Source organism: Leuciscus leuciscus (assembly GCF_965113295.1).
Source record: "Leuciscus leuciscus genome assembly, chromosome: 24".
NCBI classification, from domain to species: domain Eukaryota; kingdom Metazoa; phylum Chordata; class Actinopteri; order Cypriniformes; family Leuciscidae; genus Leuciscus; species Leuciscus leuciscus.
The window spans coordinates 26,250,557-26,270,135 of NC_138723.1; the positions used below are offsets into that span (position 1 = coordinate 26,250,557).

At 36.0% G+C, this 19,579-nt stretch overlaps 4 protein-coding genes across 6 annotated transcripts in view; 2 read left to right on the forward strand and 2 right to left on the reverse strand.

The window, feature by feature from the left end:
* The window catches only part of kdm2bb (lysine (K)-specific demethylase 2Bb), a 30,904-nt gene extending 24,009 nt beyond the window's left edge, over window positions 1-6,895 (reverse strand). Inside the window, exons 1-6 of one of the 3 annotated variants that reach the window (XM_082157831.1) lie at window positions 6,755-6,895; window positions 3,415-3,559; window positions 2,309-2,387; window positions 2,174-2,220; window positions 982-1,160; window positions 87-193 (exon numbers count right to left, since the gene is read on the reverse strand). In XM_082157831.1, coding sequence (XP_082013957.1) covers window positions 87-193; window positions 982-1,160; window positions 2,174-2,220; window positions 2,309-2,387; window positions 3,415-3,541 — 539 coding nt within the window. In that variant the 5' untranslated portion in view covers window positions 3,542-3,559; window positions 6,755-6,895. Of the gene's footprint in view, window positions 1-86; window positions 194-981; window positions 1,161-2,173; window positions 2,221-2,308; window positions 2,388-3,414; window positions 3,560-4,051; window positions 4,240-6,754 lie in introns of those variants that run through there. The other 2 variants (XM_082157829.1, XM_082157830.1) reach the window with 2 other exon arrangements.
* Window positions 5,216-9,073, forward strand: orai1b (ORAI calcium release-activated calcium modulator 1b). The gene is made up of 2 exons (XM_082157903.1): window positions 5,216-5,533; window positions 6,777-9,073. Exons 1-2 carry the CDS (start codon window positions 5,399-5,401, stop codon window positions 7,323-7,325), a joined length of 684 nt encoding a protein of 227 aa, XP_082014029.1. The 5' UTR covers window positions 5,216-5,398; the 3' UTR covers window positions 7,326-9,073.
* A 65-nt stretch (window positions 9,074-9,138) lies between these two features.
* On the reverse strand, window positions 9,139-12,104 carry morn3 (MORN repeat containing 3). The gene is made up of 6 exons (XM_082157902.1): window positions 11,968-12,104; window positions 11,688-11,833; window positions 10,991-11,148; window positions 10,754-10,913; window positions 9,686-9,870; window positions 9,139-9,504 (listed from the first exon to the last, which is right to left on the reverse strand). The coding sequence occupies exons 2-6, from the start codon at window positions 11,830-11,832 to the stop codon at window positions 9,406-9,408; spliced, it is 747 nt and encodes a 248-aa protein (XP_082014028.1). The 5' UTR covers window position 11,833; window positions 11,968-12,104; the 3' UTR covers window positions 9,139-9,405.
* A 93-nt stretch (window positions 12,105-12,197) lies between these two features.
* Window positions 12,198-19,488, forward strand: tmem120b (transmembrane protein 120B). Its single transcript, XM_082157888.1, has 12 exons — window positions 12,198-12,335; window positions 13,256-13,374; window positions 13,488-13,604; window positions 14,147-14,206; window positions 14,287-14,382; window positions 14,473-14,562; window positions 15,392-15,457; window positions 15,547-15,608; window positions 15,704-15,796; window positions 15,908-15,972; window positions 16,629-16,697; window positions 17,962-19,488. Exons 1-12 carry the CDS (start codon window positions 12,273-12,275, stop codon window positions 18,073-18,075), a joined length of 1,014 nt encoding a protein of 337 aa, XP_082014014.1. The 5' UTR covers window positions 12,198-12,272; the 3' UTR covers window positions 18,076-19,488.
* Window positions 19,489-19,579: the final 91 nt, after the last annotated feature.

The following is a 19,579-nucleotide window of genomic DNA, read 5'->3' on the forward strand; positions in this document are numbered from 1 at the left end:
CTTTTTCAGTGTGTCCTGAGAAATCACAGGCAAAGCAATGGCTTTAATTGTTATTTGTTTTTCCAAAAATAAACATTAAATGTTACCTCTGAACTTTGGGATATTTCATCTCAGACATGACGTTTGTGGCTTCGGTTTGTTTCTGCTTGAGATGCAGCGGCCACATATTGTCCACCCAGTCCACCAGATCCACCTGAAGAAAAACAGAAATAAAATTCTCCCTTTGATGAAACTGAAGTGATGCCAAGCCTATATCACAGGGGTGCCCAACCCTGCTCCTGCCGATGGACTGTCCTGCACAGTTCATCTCCAACCCTAATCAAACACACCTGAAGCAACCAATTAACATCTTCAGGATCACTTGAAAATGAAAGGCAGGTGTGTTTGATTAGGGTTGGAGATTAACTGTGCAGGACAGTCGATCGGCAGGAACAGGGTTGGGCACCCCTGCTATACCAGAACAGAAACCTTCCATCAGCCCTTGCTGGTATAAAGACTCATCTGTAACTTTTAAAAGAGAGATAACCGAAAAAAAAAATTATGTATTACTTGATTTAATGTAAATTGTATTGTAAATAGTCTTGTCTTCCCTATTGTGACATATATCTGAGTGAAACGGCTCCTCGAACAAGAAATAATGGAGTGCAGGACTTGATTTCGTCCATCAGAAAAATTTATTGGATCATTGGATGGTTGTGGTTTGCTATTGGTGGATCTCATGTGTGAGTGACAGGTTGCCCCGCCCTCACGGCAGTAAACACATCATCAGAGAAAAGAAGAGATGTTGTTGCAAGAGGGAGGGGAAGTTATTTTGATTAAAGATTACGAGGGCACATGAATTAATGTGTAACAATGTGTACGGATAATTTATAATAAACTGCAATATTCCATAAAAAAAAAAAAAGGAATTGTCATGTTGACAAAGTGACTAATCAATGCTAAAGACAACTCAGTTCAGCCTGTAACTAACTGGCTCCTTACCACCGTAGGTCTCTTGATCAAGTTCTCCAGTTTGGTGTGACTGAACTCCAGGCTGATGACGTTGAACAGCTTGTCGCGCTCATCCTCGGGCGTCTCATAGTAGCGGACGAATTGCGCCATGCTCATCTCGGAGCCCTTCTGCGTGCTAACGTCCATCACATCAACATTCCGTCTGCTGCCTGAAGGTTCATGCAGAAGTTATTTATTTTTAAGTGTTTTAAGTTAAATAAGTTATTTCATGTTAAAGTGAGATGAATTATACTGGTAACAGAGTAATGAACCTGATATCAAATCAGTATTAAAGGAAAGTTTAGTTCTTTTATCGACCCAGCCTAGGTACACATGACATGGACTATATTGAGTTGCAGTTGCATAGTATCACCACCAGAGGACGTAACAGAAAAAGAATCACAAGGTTGTTATAAATCCATAAATGCATGTGTAACATTGTCCTGTTCATGCATTATGCAAGGTCTGATTAGACACTTGATAAGAAATCACATTGAAAGTCCCAGACACTATTAATGTAAACTAAATAGTAAAGGGATAGTTCACCCAAAAATGTAAATTCTGTTATTAATTACTCACCCTCATGTCGTTCCAAACCTGTAAGCCTTCTTCAGAACACAAATGAAGATAATTTTGATCAAATCCTCCATTGGCAGCAACACAACTGACACTTTGACACTCCTCACACGCCAAGTGAACATGCTTGAGCTTCCGTTTACCAACTGATGTGTGAGCTGTCAATGTTTATATGTGAATAAAAGCCTATATTCAGTCTGTTCATCATATAAAGCGATCGAGTCTCTTCAGAAAATTTGGACTAAACCGCTCGATTCGTATGAATTAGTTTTATGATCTCTTTATGAACTTTTTGAAGAGTCAAAGTATCAGTTGTGAAGCTGTCAATGGAGGAACAGAAAGCTCTCAGATTTCATCAAAAAGATCTTCATTTGTGTTCTAAAGATTAACAAAAATAGTGTTTTTTTTTTCTTTTTTTTCAGGTTTGGAACGATATGAGGGTGAGTAATTAATGACAGTATTTTCATTTTTGGGTGAACTATCCCTTTAATAAAGCGTATCAAAACGTACCAACTGAGTCCAGTTACCATTAAATCCAACGACTGTAACTGTTAAGATGAGAATGTGAAGAAAATAAAAGACAAAGGTAATGTAATAGTGTACTTACCAACCAAACCCTTGATTTCACTTACAGTAAATTCTGGATCCGGCATTCTGTAGTAGATTGAACAATCCAGATAAGCGATTTGAAATGTAAAAGGTATAGATCCATGTGAAATCAACCACTTTCACTTTCTCTTACCTAATTCCCAGTCCATCTTTGGCTTTAAATATGAGTGGGGTTCGGAGTGCCTCTCTTTGAACATATTCATAGGTAAAATCTAGGATGGTATAAAAGGAATGGTTGCTAAAAGTTAAGACTGTTTTAATTAATAAAACAATGACAGCAATAATATGGAGTGCATAAAATTACAAAAATACTACTTGTAAATAAAGGAATTATACAGGCTTACACAAGCTATCAAGACTTTGGACACGTCTACTCATTCTTTATTATGGCCATTTGCCACATTTAAAAACAATACTAAAGTCGTCAAAACTATGAAACAACTCAAATGGCAGATTTGGAATTATGTAGTGGCCATGTTAAACAATATATGTATATGTAACAGATATCTAGGCCTACATATATTCCACAAGACAAAAATAAAAACCTAATTTAAACGAATTATCCTGTTCAAAAGTTTTTGCTTGGTTCTTAATATCATGCATCTTTAAGTTTTGTTTTTTTTAATAAGTAATGTCTACTATAGAGTAGACATTACTTATTAAAAAAAAAAACTTAAAGATGCATGATATTAAGAACCAAGCAAAAACTTTAAACTATTAACTATTTCAAGTAATAAAAAATTATTATAATAATAATAAGTTTTGTTGTAATTATTATTAATAGCATTATTGTTTAAATGTGGCCTGTCAATCATTAACTACTTAAAGAAAGAAATTATTATTATATCAATAATCAAATTATTTTTTAAATAATATATATATATTTAAAATTGCTTAATTTTAACTGAAATACAAATATATTTAAAAATATTATATTATAATCTTAAATATTGGGTTTTTAAATCTTCTGTTGTCACCTGCACCTGGCTGCAAATTTAAAATATATATATATATTTTTTTTTTTTTTTTTTTTTTTTTTTTAAATGTAATGTGCATATTTGTTAATGTGGCAAGAAGAAGCAGACCATCTTCAGCAAGTAAACTTATGAGCACAACTAGAAGTAGCTACAACTTATCTTTGCAGCCAGGTGCAGGTGCCAACAGAAGAATCAAAAATCCAAGATTTAAGATTACAATAAATATCATTCGCAATAAGCAGCAATATGCTCCAAAAAGTACCTTTTCCCTCCATATGCTGAACAAGTTCACTGTTGTATAAATTGCTCTCAAGTTTGTCCTCCAAGCTGAAGCCCCTGATGTTGGTGATTTCCTCCACATCTGACAAGTCCTCGTTCTCGTCGTACATCCTTCTGCAGATGGAGCGCTGGACGAAATGAACACATGATGAAGATGAAGATAACCTGTCTCATTCTGTGATCGGATATGAGATATCACGCTGCGCTGGGATGTTATATCATTCTCACGCATGTCAAATTCCATGATTAACATCCAGGCCTTAATCTTCGACCATCTTAGTTACAGCTATTATATAATTAATGTCAAAGCAGCGCGAACGAGTTAAACTTCCCGATGAACATTAGACACGAGGTTCGCAGGGCAACAATGTGTCCCGTTTCACACGAGCGTCTCTATATGGAGCATCTTGCTCTCTTTGGTAATTTTACGAAACATGTGTCCTTTCCTGTTTACCATAACAACGTTATTGCGTTTAGCCTATTAATGTGGCGTATGTCGCTCTAGAGTATCGAATCGCTGTGATTCGCCCCGACTCAGGCCACTAAACAATGCATATCGATGTGAGACTGAAATTCCCCATTTAAAACGAGTCTTCGAGAGGACAGCTTCAACTACACACCAGTTTGCGTCCGGATTCCGCACACGCCTCCATGTTCGAGCCTTTCGTCCGTCTTAATTCCCTCAGCGCTTTATCTGGACCATATTTAACGCGTAAAGTTGTGCGCACTTTGATTGCTTGTATAGAAAACTAAAGTAGGAACCATTTTTGTGTAGTGCACCGTGACGTCACGGTCAACAGAATCAAAACATTGCAGAAACGTCACGCGGATGGTGTTTATGAGGGGTCAAAACAATATCCGATTTTTTTTTTCTGAGTACTTATCTGAATGGCCTTTTTATTTATTTCAAATAATGTAGAAATAGTTTTTTTTAATTTTTTTTAAAAAAAATTTAGGGAGTCAGTATTCATCTTTCTTTCTTCTGTTTGGCACGCGCGCTCCTGCACGGTGCACGCACGCACGCGCTGCAGCTGCTAAGCTCGTGCACATGCTTCATCAACAAGACTACAAACACTCTACTAGTGCAATAATTCCTAAAAATGTTTAAACTACCGTTTGCCCCTTTATTGACTATCTTTAAATCAGACATATTTTGGTCATTATATGACATTTTGTTATATTTAACAGAGTTTAACAGAGTATATAGCTTGGGGGCAACTTTTTTATAATGCATTATGTTAACTGGACTAGGCATATAGAGTGTCATGTTAACTGGACTAGGAATATATATATATATATATCCCCCAAATTATGTTTATATAATAACCCAATAACTAAAAAGTGATGACTGATGACAGAGCTGACGTAATTTGGGGACAACAAAGTTTTTTTAACCATTCTTACATAAAAAAGAACATTTAAAAATATATATATATATATATATTTTTTTTTTATCAAGATGTGCATATTTGGTAATATAGCAAGGAGAAACAAGCCAAATAAATGTATATTGTATAATACAAATTATAGCAATGAATAGTTATTAATTTTATACGAAGGGGGCACAAATTACATTATTTTTTAGAATGAGTCATTTACAATTTTTTACAATAATAACTAGAACAACCATATAAATTATAATAAATATTATAGTTATTATTATTTTGTTAACAAAATCATAAATGCGAGATTTTCACCCACAAAATCGAGTCTGGTATGTTCAGACACCAGTAACAGAAACTCCGCTAGAATAGAACATTTTTTATTTTGTGGCTATTATGCATAGACATTAAAAGACTAGTATGTCTATCGGTCGGTTTAATGGATTCTAATGAAGTATCAGGGTTGTCGCGGAGGCTTGTGGGTAATGTCTTCACGATGCGTCCAGTTTCACTTGAACAAGCCAGCTGACGGTCGCACGCGCAATGCTCCGGTAGGGTTCAGCTGAATCTCTCTGATAGCCTCTCATGATCTCCTCTCAGATGAACATGAGTCGGAGCGAGCATTCGTTGCAGGCTCTGTCCTGGAGAAAGCTTTATCTGAGCAGAGCCAAACTCAAAGCGTCCAGTCGCACGTCTGCTCTTTTATCCGGTTTCGCAATGGTGAGTTGCTTTTCGTGCCTGCTGTTTATTTAGTGCTGCTAGTGTTCAGTTTAAAGACTGAGTTGTTAAAGAGAAAAGCGCGTGTTTTATAATGTTGTGTAAGTTGAAGCGGAAGATTGTTGTTTCAATGGCGCATGACTGGAGTCTTTGGTGCATCTGCAATCACAAACTGTCAGCCACAGTTGTTTAGCTTGTGCTAATGCTCAGCTAGATACTGTAACTTGCGTGTGTGCACGGCTGCAGTTTTCACTTATGAAGTTGTTAATAAAGCGCATCACTAGAAGCATAACACCGGATAATACCCGGATGCAGAAAAAAAAAAAAAATCTTAAAACTTTTGAGGTCTTCCACTGCAGTGCATTTTAATTCAGTGCCAAACCGTTTGTTGAGAAATCTTATAATTTACTTACACATGTCCAACTTTAAATGAGCATGGGATCATCATTAGAATCTTCTTACCACCTAAATGCACTTTTTTTTGGTCACTTTTTTTTTATTATATAATTATAGCATATATATACATTATCACAGTTTATCTATTAGAACTTTACATTCATGTCTTATTTCATAGATAGATAGATAGATAGATAGATAATGTCCTGAGAAGAAAGTTACATTTTAAAGATTTCTTATAACATTTATTATTTAAATGTATAAAAAATAAATGTAAATAATTATAAATATAATTTATAATTCTATACAATTTTATGTAATTCCATTCCTTAAATGTGTGTAATTATATAATTATCGCTATTATATACATACATTTAGAAATGTATTAATAATATTATTTATATTACATAAAAAAAGATTATTTTGTGAGTACAGTAAGATTTTCTGTCATTAATGGTGTTAAAAATTCAAATGATGCTTTAGGAAATCAGTTTAAACCCATCCTCAATTCATTAATTCCTCAATTTGAATGCTAGATTTCTTATATTACCGAGATAAAAAAAAGGTTTCATTAACATTAGTTGAATTAATAATGGACTGCATTTCTACAGCATTTATTAATCTTAGTTAATGTTAATTTATACATTACTAATGCATTATTAAAATCAAAGTTGTATCATTAGTTAATGCACTGTGAACTAACATGAAAAAACGATAAATTACTGTATTTTTATTTAACTAACATTAAATAAAAAAACATTAAAACATGCTTATTGTTAGTTCATGTTAGGTAATACATTAACTAATGTTAACAAATGAGTGTTTTACCAGTTTTCCTTTGGTTCAACAGGTGGCCATGGTGGAAGTACAGCTTGACAGCAATCACGACTATCCTCCAGGACTGCTCATCGCTTTCAGCGCTTGCACCACTGTGTTGGTGGCCGTCCACCTGTTCGCCCTCATGGTGAGCACCTGCATCCTCCCGAACATCGAAGCGGTCAGCAACGTGCACAACCTCAACTCGGTGAAGGAGTCTCCTCATGAGAGAATGCATCGCCACATCGAGCTGGCCTGGGCTTTTTCCACAGTCATTGGGACGTTGCTCTTCCTGGCCGAGGTGGTCCTGCTGTGCTGGGTCAAGTTTTTACCCATAAAGCCGAAGGACCAGAAAAACGGTACTATATCCGCCGGGGTGGCCGCTGCGATCACGTCTACCTCCATCATGGTGCCTTTCGGCTTTATTTTTATCGTCTTCGCTGTGCATTTCTACCGCTCGCTGGTCAGCCACAAGACCGACAGGCAGTTTCAAGAGTTAGAAGAGTTGGAGGACTTGCAGAACGAACTGGACCACAGAGGGGAGGCGTCGACCTTACAGTCTCCCGGCTCCCTTTACCCATAGTTTTGAGTTTGGGAGAGAGCTTCTGTTAATGTTTAGGTTTGTCAAGTGTTGCAACACTTCGTGTTTTTGACCATGGTATTGATCTTTGTTGCATGTGGACACCGAAGCGTCCAGTTTTGTACACTGATTCTGCTAGATTTAATGATAACAGACTCTGATAACTGTGAAAGCATGCACTGCATGTTTTATGGATATTTTGTTTTAAAGTGCACCTATTATGCTATTTTAAAGATTCCTAATTTTGTTTAGGATGTCTCCTACAATAGGTTTACATGCATCCAAGGTAAAAAAAAAATATGTATATACATCAGAGCAGTATCAGCTCTTTTCTCACAGTGTCTGACATGGTTTGGTAAAGGATTTAGTCTCTTTAAACCCCTCCTTTCTGAGAGCCTGCTCTGCTCTGATTGGTCAAATGGCCCAGTCTGTTGTGATTGGTTTACTCTGTTCTGATTGGTCAGATGACCCATATTGTTGTGATTGGTCTACTTTCCTCTGATTGGTCAGATGACCCAGTCTTTTGTGATTGGTCTACTCTGCTCTGATTGGTCAGACGGCCCAGTCTGTTGTGATTGGTCTACTCTGCTCTGATTGGTCAGATGGCCCAATCTGTTGTGATTGGTCTACCGCTTACAGTGCATGTCAGAAAACGAAACGGCCATTACCATAATCTGAATTTCTACTCTGAAGGCTTCCTCAGCACTCGTATACCCAGTGATACGAACAGTAAGAATGGTGTCGATTTTGCCGTACTAGATTTGCTTTTGTATCACAGAGATAAGCGTCTTCTCGACATGTTGACAACACGAACCAAACTCTACCAGGCTTCAGCTACAACTACAGTGTTTGAGGGCGAATCAAAGTAAATGTTGTTCACTGGCAGCCAATGAAGACCATTATGAAAATGTGTTACAAAACTACATGGGTTTGTGCAGAAAATTAGACTGGAATTACTAGCGACTCGTTTCAGGCAGGTCAAAACCGGTTCTTTCTTTTGGGAGACAATAACTCCATTTATTGTGCATTTTGATCTTTGAAACTTTTCTGACCTTTTACATTCACAAACAGCTAGGCTATATTACACACTACATGAATGGTTATATTCGAAAAAGCATAATAGGTGCACTTTAATTTGTTCTTCTTCTTAATTCACCGCAGGGGAAATCCTTTATTTCAGTGTGGCAGCTGTGCCAAATTGATAATTACAAGGTTTTTATGTTCACACAAGGCAAGCTACATTCTTACAGGGACACTTTCATGTTCACTTGACCAAATAATTTTGATGCTTTCTGAATCAGGGCTTTGCTGTTGAACGGCTGAATCAAAACCCCCAAAAACATAGTCTTATTCATGCTTCATTGTTTTCTTAAATAAAGCCCCCCTGCATGAGCACATCTTTAGTACAAAGAAAGGCACTTTATCAACATGTTTGTCCGACCTTTTTTGGTAGTATTTGAAACAGCTTCCCATTAAAGGGGCCTCTGTTCATTCTGAGGTTTTGGACGCCAGTACTTGAAGCCGTCATGGCTGAGGAACTAGCAGGATTGTACGATTATGCTAGCAAACTTAATTTAGACAGTGTTGATTAAGCAGAGGACCATTTAAGCATGCATTTGCATCAGCAGCATTGACTAAAATGATCAAAGCGGCACACATCGACATTTAATCACATGTACAGTATTGCCAAATTGAAGTACAATGATATTTTTTTCTAAAGTGTGTAAAATAAAATTCATGTTGTTGAAACAGCTTGTGTAAAGTGTGGTTCAGACTGGCATGTGCTGGCATTTGAAAATCCACTTTTTTTTAGATATATATATATTCTGATTAAAGACTTAACCAAATAAACTTCAACCAAACACCTTTTTTGAGCTTTTTATATCATGTATGACAAGGATGTCTTGCCAAAATGAACATCAAGAGCATTTTGTCCAATGCTACTAGTATAATGTACCAACAGCTTTTTTTTTTTTCTATTGGGTTTTTATTATGACCGAGGTGTTGATAAAAAATATTTCTTTGCTTTCCTTACACAAGTCTGCCTTTCTTGAGTTTGAGATATTGTCAAGGTACATATTGCCTAGCAACCATATGACTTGGAATCTGTTGATTTCTCCTTGTCCTCAATGAAATATGCTTGTGCCTCCATCAGTACAGTCTGTGAATCCTGTAGGCAAACCTTTGGACATAAAATAATCAAAATCTGCTCTAGGTATCAAACCATGTAAATAGACAAAATATTTTGAGCTGTTTGCTGTTACAGTGGTCAGAACCTCTGACCGAAAGCTTGAATGTGCTTCATGCATTACTGTTAAAATGGAAATTATGCAAATTAGTAAACATCAGCGTTAATCATTCACCTTGGGAATTGGATACACTGTTGGCCTAACTGCTGCTTCTCTCCCAAAATCAGATATGGTTCCACACTTCGCAACACCGTCAACCCAAAAGCCTTCGTACAACTGACCTCTGTCCAGGTAGAAGACCTTGCCTTGTCCGTTTTTCTGTCCATCGCTCCAGGTGCCCACAAAGCGGTTTCCATTAGCTTTACAAAAAAAAAAGTAAAAAATGTTTGGTTTCATATTCACAGTTAAAACTAATTTAGTTAAAATTTTGCAAGAAAATTAAGTCTTATTTTTAGGTCCATTAAGATAATTTGCATTACATCATTATTCTAATTATCATTACTATTATGCAAAAAAGATGCATTATATATATATATATAGATATATATATATATATATATATATATATTAGTGCTCTCAAATTGATTAATCGCATCTAAAGGTTTGTAAATATACGTGTATATATGCACACACACATGCATATATATATATATACACAAACTTATGTTAGATGCGATTAATCACTATTACTCGATTTGACAGCACTAATATGTTTATATACATATTTACTGTATATTTTACTGTAACATTTTATCATTTATATATTATATACTTATTTAAATAAAATGTAATGTTAAATAAAATATTTCCATTTATTTATGATATACAAGATACATTTATATATATATATATACACACACACACAAACTTTTGTTAGATGCAATTAATCGTTTTAGCAGCCCTAATATATATATATATATATATATATAATATTTTATGATATGATATAAAATATACATATATATATATATATTTGTAGTAATGTTTGTGGTATTGATTTTATGTTGAATTTAATTTTTACTAAAATTTTTCTATGTAATGAATGTGCTTAATTGTCCTAAAAATAATGTTATAGTGCTATTATGTTAATGGTACTAATAACAGGCTTAATTTTCTTTCTGCAAAATATTTTTGACTTTCATTTATTTATTCATTTTAATTTTGGATCAAATGTGAGTGAGCTGGGCATGTTTTTGTGAGATCCACCAAGCTGGCTCATTTGCGAAGAGTTTAAATCCGTACCTAGCAGAAGCAAACCCTGTCCATGACGTTTGTCCTTCAGCCACTCTCCCTCATACAGCTCCCCATTCTCATACTGCATCCGTCCCCATCCACTTCTCTGATCTTCACTCCACTGCCCCTCATAGAAAGCAGACGGACTGTAGAAATATGTCCCAGCACCCTTTGAATGAAAGGCAAAAAAAAGTTTATATGCGGAAAATATGGGCCGTATGATGGCAAACAGTGTTTGATACTCACTTCCTTCTTGTCATTTCGCCAGGAGCCGACATACACCCTCACATACTCTTTCGTTTCAGGGTCAGTCTTGCTCAGGGTTCCAAACCCTTCTCGCTTTCCACACATCCACTCCCCATCGTAGATCATTCCTGTTTTCTTCCAAACCTGTGTTCCTTTTCCTTATCAGAGTAAAAGCTTTGTTCAGCTTCGATAAGAAAGCAGTGTTTCCTAGAAACACGTAATGTAATCTGCAGAACACATCTAAATAACAAAGTAAATTAAATTAAGGCTTGTCCATTAAAACTGCCCGCATGAGAGGTTTCTTACTGATCTTCCAGGCCTGCAATGTTTAAAACATCCCATTAAATATTCAATCCTTTAAAGGGATAGTTCACCCAAAAATGAAAATTCTGTCATCATTTACTCACCCTCAAGTTGTTCCAAACCTGTATGAAAATCTTTCTTCTGCTGAACACAAAAGAAGATATTTTAAAGAATATGGATAAGCAAACAGTTTCTGGTCACCATTGACTTCCATAGTAATTTTGTTTTCCATTCTGTGGAAGTCAATGGAACTGTTTGGTTACCAACAGTCTTCAAAATACCTTCCTTTATGTTTACCAGAAGAAATAACTTAATGCAGGTTTAGAACAACTTGAGGGTGAGTAAATGAAGACAGAATTGTATTTTTGGTGGGAACTATGCCTTTAAGTATTACCATGTTTGTTATCATCCATCCAGTCGCCCGTGTACTGATCTCCTTTGACAGAATACACAGTATGGTGCAGTCCACATTTTTGCGCCTTTCTGTCCCAACGTTTTACAAGTGGTTCTGTAGTCTGTGTTCTTTTCAAGAAAGGCATACTGCACATACAAAGATTATTACAATTAGATTTTAAATCTAGAACATGGTACCCCTATATTAGTAACAGTAACGTTAGATGAATATGGTAATCATAAAGTACCAGGTAGCCTATTCGTATCTGATCAGACCTTACCTGTGACCAACTTCACTTAAACCAACCACACATGTAAGAGAAACAATTATATTTAAACTTTAATTGTCAAACAGGTCGATCTCGACCAGACCTCTCAAAGTAATTCGTGTATGGTAACCTAGCAACAAGCTTCGACTAATATTTAGTTCTGCTCGCGCTCCCAGTCATTAGGTGGCGCTGTCATGCTCGGAATCTTATGCTTGCCTGTGATTGGTGGATAGGTGAAGAAGCGGAGCTTATATAAATTGCTGGAGCGCCTACTTGCGGCAGTGGGCGGCACAGCAGCGCCAGCGCCGACGGGTACAATGTCACTGGAGAGATGTCAAAGTGAATGGACAGAAATAGATAAAGAATATCAGCAATTGCAGGTTTGTACTGAACGGATATGTGTTATATGTGTTCTCAGATAGCCAAAAGATGAGTCTTGTGTTAGTAAAGAAGCAAATGTGCCTGTTTTAGATGTTTATGATGCGGCTAACAGGCTTTAGCTCATCAGATGAACTGAATTTCTTTTGTTACTGACTATACATGTGTATTAAACGAGTGTTAGTTCTCTTAATAACATATTAAAATTACAAAATAATAAGCCTTATATTCGTTCTATTGTTTGAATAAATGTGGTGTGTTACTAACTAAAGTACATATGATAATGATTCACGAACTGAACTGGTTAAACCAGGTGAGATGTTAACCAAGAGTTGTTGCTCAACCTGTTAAAATTATCTTAAAATGATCGATTCTTGAGAGCCAGGGTCAGATTACAGGATGATGACGTTCTAGTCATTGAATCAGAGATTGATATGAAGTTCATGAAGCTCCAGGGGTTTGAATACTGTCAAAAAAGTGTTTTTAGGGCATGGTAATACTGTGGAGTATGGACATATACCACATTAGTACCCTGGTATTCTTTGAATTACCTTGGAGTACCATGTAAAAACCATGAAACATGGTAATCATTCAATGCTATGATACACATCATATATTCATCTTGTTTACTGTGTACAAATAAGTTATTTGTGTGTGCTCATGTAAATAACATGGTACTAGAATACTGTAGTCTTTCAGTACTATGGCATTACCATTATTAATCTACACTCAGCTGTCATCTGTTACTTAGAGATCGAGATGGAAATAATTGTCCCGTGCTTTAAATGACCTTCTAATGTTTGAAATACCTCATGCTTGGAATGGAGCATCCAGTGGATATCATTTGCCCATTGAAAGGCCATGCATGTACTTGGAAACCATTTTGATTCCATGTTGACTTTCAATGTGTTTTGTATTTTAGGAAACGCACAAAGTGTACAGACAGAAGCTGGAAGAGCTGACGAACCTGCAGGCGATATGCAGCAGTGCCATTAGCAAACAAAGAAAAGCCCTGAAAGACCTCAAGCAAAGTCTTCACAAGTATGAGCAGAGTTTCAGATTACTAAAGATTTGATACTTTAAAGATATGAGTACTAAAGTGTACACATTCACAATGATGTAAACCGATCCTTTTCCTCTTTTGTTGAAAACAGGTGTAAGAAAACCTGCAATGAAAAAGAAAAGGAGGTGATAAATGACCTGCAGGTCCAAATTAAAGAGAGGCAAAATATCTTTTTTGACATGGAGGCTTATTTGCCAAAGAAAAATGGGTGAGTTTTAGTTCTTCATTTGGTGTTATTTATAATACCACAGTTATGTGGTTAGGCTTTTCTGATATCTTAAAGAAGGTATGGTTATGGTGTGAAGTCACTCCAAAAGGAAGTTATTCTCTATTATCAGTTAATCTTTGAAACGCCTTGAATGTAGTCTCGAGTTTTCTTCCGGGAACGAACGTCACCTCGTTTAAATAATTCCCACTCAAGGCAAACGCAAAAAACCAGGACGAGGCCTGCTTGAGGTGCATTAATAGTGTATTGAAACTTGTGGTTATGGTAAGGGGCGTGACATTTCCCAAAACACGCTCAAACACACTGGTTCAGCCAACCAATCAGAGCACACTGCGCTTTTTGGAAGGAGGGGCTTCGTAGAGACCGGAACTAAACGGAGCGTTACTGACAGACTGGGAAAAGAGGTGCTGAAACAATGTAAAATGTGTGAAAAATAATGTGTTCAAGAATGAAATCCTATTCTAGTAGACCCCAAAAACAACATTGTATATGGCCTTTTTAAAACGTTTTTCTTCTCTTTTCAGATTGTACTTAAATTTGGTCCTTGGAAATGTGAATGTCACGCTCCTCAGCAACCAAGCCAAGTGAGTCAGATGTGAGCATGTCCGTTGAGCCCATTGAGTTCCCAGAACAAAATTTGCTAATTTTGTGTTTTTCAAAATAGATTTGCGTACAAAGATGAATATGAGAAGTTCAAACTTTATATGACTATAATACTAATGTTTGGTGCCGTCACCTGCCTCTTCCTTTTCAACTACCGGTAAGTCGAGAGATCTGAAAAATGTAATGTTATTCTGTGGAGGAAAAGGTTCTGTTGGAGTCTAACAGATGTGAGATGTGTCCTTCACAGGGTTACAGATGAAATCTTCAACTTTTTATTGGTGTGGTATTATTGCACATTGACAATAAGAGAGAGCATCCTCATGAGCAATGGGTCACGGTGAGTTCACGTTCACTTTAAAATGCCAGTGCCAACTCCCCAGTGGGGGACGCAGGTTCAAATCTCTCGTCCCAATACTTTCTTCTTACCTCTAAAGAAGAAGAAAAAAGTGGCAAAAAAAAAAGCTCGAAATAAAAAAATTTGGTTGTATATATTTTTTTGTCTGTTTATTTAATTATTTGGTTGTAGTAATTATTTGTTTTATTTATTTATTTTGTGGTGATATTTAATTTAGTTGCTTTTGTTTATGTATTTATTTGGTTGCGGTACTTTCATTTGTTTATGTATTTATTTGCTTGTATTTCATTTATTTGTTTTTGTTTATTTATTTGGTTGTAGTACTTGTATAGTAGTAATACTGTAGCATTTATATATATATATATATATATATATATATATATATATATATAGATAGATAGATAGATAGATAGATATAGATATAGATATATAGATATAGATGCAATTAATCGTTTTGACCGCACTCATATTTATTTGGTTGTGGTATTTAATTTAAATTGTTTTTGTTTATTTATTTGGTTGTAGTACTTGTATAGTAGTAATACTGTAGCATTTATATATATATATATATATATATATATATATATATATATAGATAGATAGATAGATAGATAGATAGATATAGATGCAATTAATCGTTTTGACCGCACTCATATTTACTCATATTTATTTGGTTGTGGTATTTAATTTAAATTGTTTTTATTTATTTATTTGGCTATGTATTTAATTTACTTAGTTTATTTATTCAGTTTTTTGTGTTGTATTATGAAGATTTTGATGTAACTTTTTTTTATTTATTATTTCTTTGTAGAATTAAAGGCTGGTGGGTGTCGCATCACTACGTCTCAACCTTTTTATCAGGTGTTATGTTGACATGGTACGTGTTTTAGACTTTACATTAAATAATTAAATCTTTTTTTTATTTTTTATCCACAACTTATATTTCATTTCCCCTTTTCTTTAAAGGCCAGAAGGTCCAATGTATCAGATGTTCAGAAGTCAGTTCCTGGCTTTCTCCATCTATCAGAGTGTGTATAATCTATCAGCTGCTCAGTATGTTTTTGTCTTACAGTGAGGTTGTATGCTGTTATGCTTTATAGTGATGGTGTTGTTTCTCTGGCAGGTTGTGTGCAGTTTCTACAGTATTATTATCAGAGCGGCTGCTTGTATCGATTACGGGCTCTGGGGGAACGAAACCAGCTAGACCTGACAGTGGGTAAGAGTTGTGACAGATTTGAATCATGGGAGAAATGTTGATCTGTATGATGTCGTCAGTTCATGCTGCAGATGTTGCGTGTTCAACTGACCTCTCGTGTTACTCTTACAGAGGGCTTTCAGTCATGGATGTGGAGGGGGCTTACGTTCCTCCTTCCGTTTCTATTCTTTGGCCATGTGAGTTACAGCGTTTAAGTGTTGCCTTTTGTTTCTCGTGCATCTTTTCCTTTTAAAAATATTGATTCTTATGCAACTTTGTAGTCACATTAAAAATAAGTTTATGAATGTAGTTCATAAAGGTGTTTTACAGTGTAATGAAGTTTTTGAACAGATACACCACTGTTGAAAAGTTTGCGGTCGGTTAGATGTTTGTTTTTTGATAGAAATTAATATATTTATTCAGCAAGGATGCATTATATCGATCAAAAGTGACAGTAAAGATTATTATAATATTTCAAAAGATTTCTATTTCAAATAAATGCTGTTCTATTTATCAAAGAATCCTGAAATGGTTTCCAATAAAATATTAAGCCGAACAACTGTTTTCAACATTGATAATAATAATCATTTTTATTGAGCAGCAAATCAGCATATATGAATGATTTCTGAATGAGCATGTGACATTGAAGACTGGGGTAATAATATTTTGCAGTAATACTTCACAAAATAACTCTTTTTACAATATTTTTGATCTAATTAATGCAGCCTTGCTGAGCTTCTTTCAAAAACAGAAAAAATCGTATTGACCTTATCTTTTAAACGCTGGTGTGTATTGATTCAGTTCACAGACCGGCATGTAAGATATTTGTGTTGCTTTTCTGTCCTCTGGTCAGTTTTGGCAGCTCTACAACGCTGTGTCCCTTTTTAACCTGTCTGCCCGTGATGACTGCAAGGAATGGCAGGTAAAGAGATACAACACTATTATTGCTCCAAACCCCAAGTGTTAATCTTCTGCACTGTTATACTTCAAATCATGTTGTTTGAGGCAAAGTGTGCTATTTACCTAATAAATTTAATGAATAATTTTAATCCAGTATATGATGTAACAATCCTTCAATTCAAAGAGGGTCCTAAGAATATTATAGAGACTTGAAGGTGGGATCGTTAGACTTGGGCCAATTAATGACTGCTAAAAGGGGACCTATTATGCAAAATTCACTTTTATAAGGTGTTTGAACACAGATGTGTGTCCAGTCCACAACCAGCCTATAATGATAATCCACCCACTCCATTTTTTATAATCCCCATAAATTATAGGTCCACCATTTCTGTGTCCTCGCTGTAGCAGCTGAATATACTCAATGTCTGCACCAAAAACATTACAAATGTTCTGTTATTGGATGGACCAACGTACATCAGAGTCTCCATAGACTCCCGGTGGTTGAATTTCATTTCTGAAGGAAATGTGTAAAGAAAGTCATTAAAGTGTGTTATATTTGCGTAAATCATTTTACGCCGGACGCCAGGTTCAACCCTGGATATGCACAAAAGTTGTTTCTGAAATTTTTTTTGATTAGCATGACGGTACATGTCGATGAGTTAAATCAACTTAATTCCACAACAACTACATACATGTATCCACTAACCACTCAGAATCTTCCAGTTGCATTTCTAAAAGTTGTAACTGAGTCTGTCCATCAGTGTCCGACTCCGGTTCGAACATGTAAGGCTGAACACCGCCACTGACAATTTCTGACATTTTGGCTGCGTGACATTCTCCAGTATTTGTGTTGCCGGAGTATCTGAAACACAAGCTGTTCTTCCGGAAAGGGGCTGGAAGCAGCAGCTCATTTGCATTTAAAGGGACACACACAAAAACGGTGTGTTTTTGCTCACACCCAAATAGGAGCAAATTTGACCAGCTATAATAAATGATCTGTGGGGTCTTATATTTCATCTTGTGAAAACGGGCATTATGGGTCTCCTTTAATGGCCTCGAAACCACCCCGGACACCCTAACAGTTATTTAGAAAAATGCTAGGAACCACTATTAGCCACCCATTACACACTAGGCGAGTTTTTCACAGGATTTGGTACACTTATGTTTTATAGAAATCCTGCAAAAATGTAAAGCTTTACTTCAAATAACTGATTGATTAATTCATTATTTATTAATTTGGCTTGTATTGCAAATTGATTTTTTTGCTCAAATGTTTTATCTTCCAGGTGTTCATGCTGGCCTTGACGTTTCTCATCCTGTTCCTGGGAAATTTTCTCACTACTCTAAAAGTGGTCCGCCAGAAGGTCCAGAAGAACACAGAAAAGGTGAAAACTAACTAACGAGAAGCCAGCTGGAAGATTTCATACGCAGCGAGGCCAGTGTGGAACTCAAAGAAATGAACCGCAAAAGCGCACAAAACTGTTTCGTCTATAGGAGTCGCATCCCACGAGCTGCTCGGAGAGGGTTGAGGGTAGATGTTGACGTCTGCCTTAACCTATTTCAACAGCGGCAGTGGAAACTCAAGATTATGTGTTACGTTGCCCTATCGTCTGCCATGTTGTTTTTGCTCTTATTTATGCAATCACAGCAATTAGAGGGTAATGTTTGGGTTAGAAGCCACTGACAACCTTCAGACACTGTACATGAGGAGACTTTGATTCACGTTTGTTTTGTTCCTGTGCATGGATATGTTTACAATAAGCCACATTTCAACTTTATGCAACGCAGCAGGAAGGCTGTAGAACTGAAGATGCTCAGTTCATTGCAGCATCTCAAAGGGATTTGTAATGGTTTTTAATAAAGCTGGATAGTGAATAAAGTACTTGTTCTCCTACAAGACATTTTAGCCTAAGCATATGTTACATATTTGTGGGAAAGCATTGACACGATGGTACTTGAAGAGAAAGGTGTGTTTTGCACGTCGTGGCTTGTTAGTATGGGGATTGAGCAAGGCCAGATTTTTGAATTAAGGCAACATAACGCGAAACGTGGATTTATTTTATTAACAATGGCAATAATGCTTCTGTAACACTTCATAGTATATTTAAATCAAAAAGAAGCATCCCTTTTTTTTTTCTTTTTTTTTTTATAGTTTCCACCTGTTTGGTAGTTGTATTTAAAGGCATAGTCATGCAATTGCGTTATAAGTCAAAATAACAGTTGAAATTTTGAACAATGTCTTGCTTAATGTGAATGAATGCTGTTAGGATTACATCTGCTGTAATTGGACGAGCTGGTATATGTGTCTGTGTTACTTTTACTGACTGTGTCAAAGAAAAATTATGATTTTTTGCCAACATCTTTCATTGTTTACCATCAGGGAGTTTGCTGACATTCTTCCTACATTATGTTACACAAGCAAGTACTGACGGAAGCTCTGTCTCATTTGTTGGCCTTTAATGGTCTCCTTTGTCTGTTCACACCTGATTTACTAGTTTAGCCTAGAACACAAGTGTTACAAGTTTCATGGGAACACGTGAATTGTAACTGAAGCGAAAAGCTGTAATTACAGGGATTTCTCATGTTGGGAAATGCTTTATTGAACAATTAACCACTCCTTAATTCATGCGTAACAATTGTCACGATTCACAATGTCATTTCATCAATGCTTGTGTTGAACAAAATAACTGCACTTTTTTTGCTTGAACTTAAAATAAGAACAAAGGTTTCTAAAGGGCCGATTATATATCAAGCTGGATTTCTATTGACCCTCTGTTGCTGTAGAGCAAATAAATTCAATCTGATGCAATCTGTGTGGCCTCATGTGAAAATAGTATTATTTACACCTTCACCTGCAGAGGGCGCAAGTGTGACACGTACTTCTATTTGGGACTTGTTAAATGT